Source organism: Arachis duranensis, chromosome 8 (genome assembly GCF_000817695.3).
Source record: "Arachis duranensis cultivar V14167 chromosome 8, aradu.V14167.gnm2.J7QH, whole genome shotgun sequence".
Classification (NCBI taxonomy): domain Eukaryota; kingdom Viridiplantae; phylum Streptophyta; class Magnoliopsida; order Fabales; family Fabaceae; genus Arachis; species Arachis duranensis.
In genome coordinates, this window is record NC_029779.3 from 48,911,576 (window position 1) to 48,912,820 (window position 1,245).

The window sequence follows — 1,245 nt, forward strand, 5'->3', positions numbered from 1 at the left end:
TTTATAACAAAATTTTTTCAAAGACTTAAATACTACTTTATTTTTTCTTAAAGACTTATAAATCCATCACTAAAATATTTATTAATCTAATAAATGATTTATTTATAACCATCTAAAAAGAAACTGATTTATTTATTATGTGCATGCAAATACACAGCCAAGGTGGAACGACATGGATGCTAACCAGCATGTTAACAATGTGAAATACATTGGATGGATTTTGGAGGTAATACTCATCAAACTCAAAATATTTTAGGATAAAATATATTTTTTATCTTTAAGATTTATTAAAAATTTTTAAAAATATATCTAAATTATATTTTATTTTAATTTGTTTCAAAAAATTTCGACTTACATCAAATATTTTTCGATAGCTAATTTTTCAAAAATTTAGGACAAATTTAGCAACAGTTTTACAAAAACAACTATCAATAATTGTCATGTATTATTACTGAATTAATTTTAAATTTTTTAAAAATTTAACCATCAGAAATATATTTAGTACAAATAAAAATTTTTTGGAATAAAATTAAAATAAAACAGAATTAAAAAATATTTTTAAAATTTTAGACAAATTCTAAAGATAAAAAATATATTTTACCTAATATTTTATTACATTTATGATTTATTAATCAATGTTATTTATTAATAACTTGGTTGTCTTATTATTATTGATTGTTGTTGCATTAGTCCTTGCCAATGAAAGTGCTAGAAGATTATTACATGACAAGCATGACATTGGAGTTTAGGAGAGAGTGTACACAATCTAACATGTTGGAATCAATGGCGACTCCAACATCAAAGCTCATTCATGCAAACAATTCCATTAATAGAAAAGTAAACAACAATTTGCAGTTCACACACTTGCTTCGTCTTTTAGATGATGATCAAAGACCTGAAGTCGTTAGAGCCAGAACTGAATGGCATTTCAAGAACTATGCTGATTCAATTTAATTTAATTATATATGTATATAATAATAATTAACTCTGATAATTAGCCTCTTCATCTGTTTCTTTACATTTGTAAATATTTTATTTTTTTCTGTCACGTGTCTTATGTATATATATGTATTAGGAAATTAATCATGTATATGTTGATAATAATAGCTAACACTTTGCATTATTTGTTTTAAAATGGAATTGCTTCCAAAATTAAAGTAATGCACTCCTTATATTATTTATGCCCTGTTTTTTTCTTTATCGATTCACTAATTAACTAAATAGATGAATGTATATAATTGAATT

The 1,245-nt window shown here is 23.1% G+C and overlaps 1 protein-coding gene across 1 annotated transcript in view; it reads left to right on the plus strand.

The window, feature by feature from the left end:
• Positions 1-954, plus strand: part of LOC107463448 (palmitoyl-acyl carrier protein thioesterase, chloroplastic-like) — a 3,772-nt gene extending 2,818 nt beyond the window's left edge. The window contains exons 5-6 of the mRNA XM_016082243.3: positions 158-226; positions 691-954. Coding sequence (XP_015937729.3) covers positions 158-226; positions 691-954 — 333 coding nt within the window. The remainder of the gene's footprint in view (positions 1-157; positions 227-690) is intronic.
• The last annotated feature ends 291 nt before the right edge of the window (positions 955-1,245 follow it).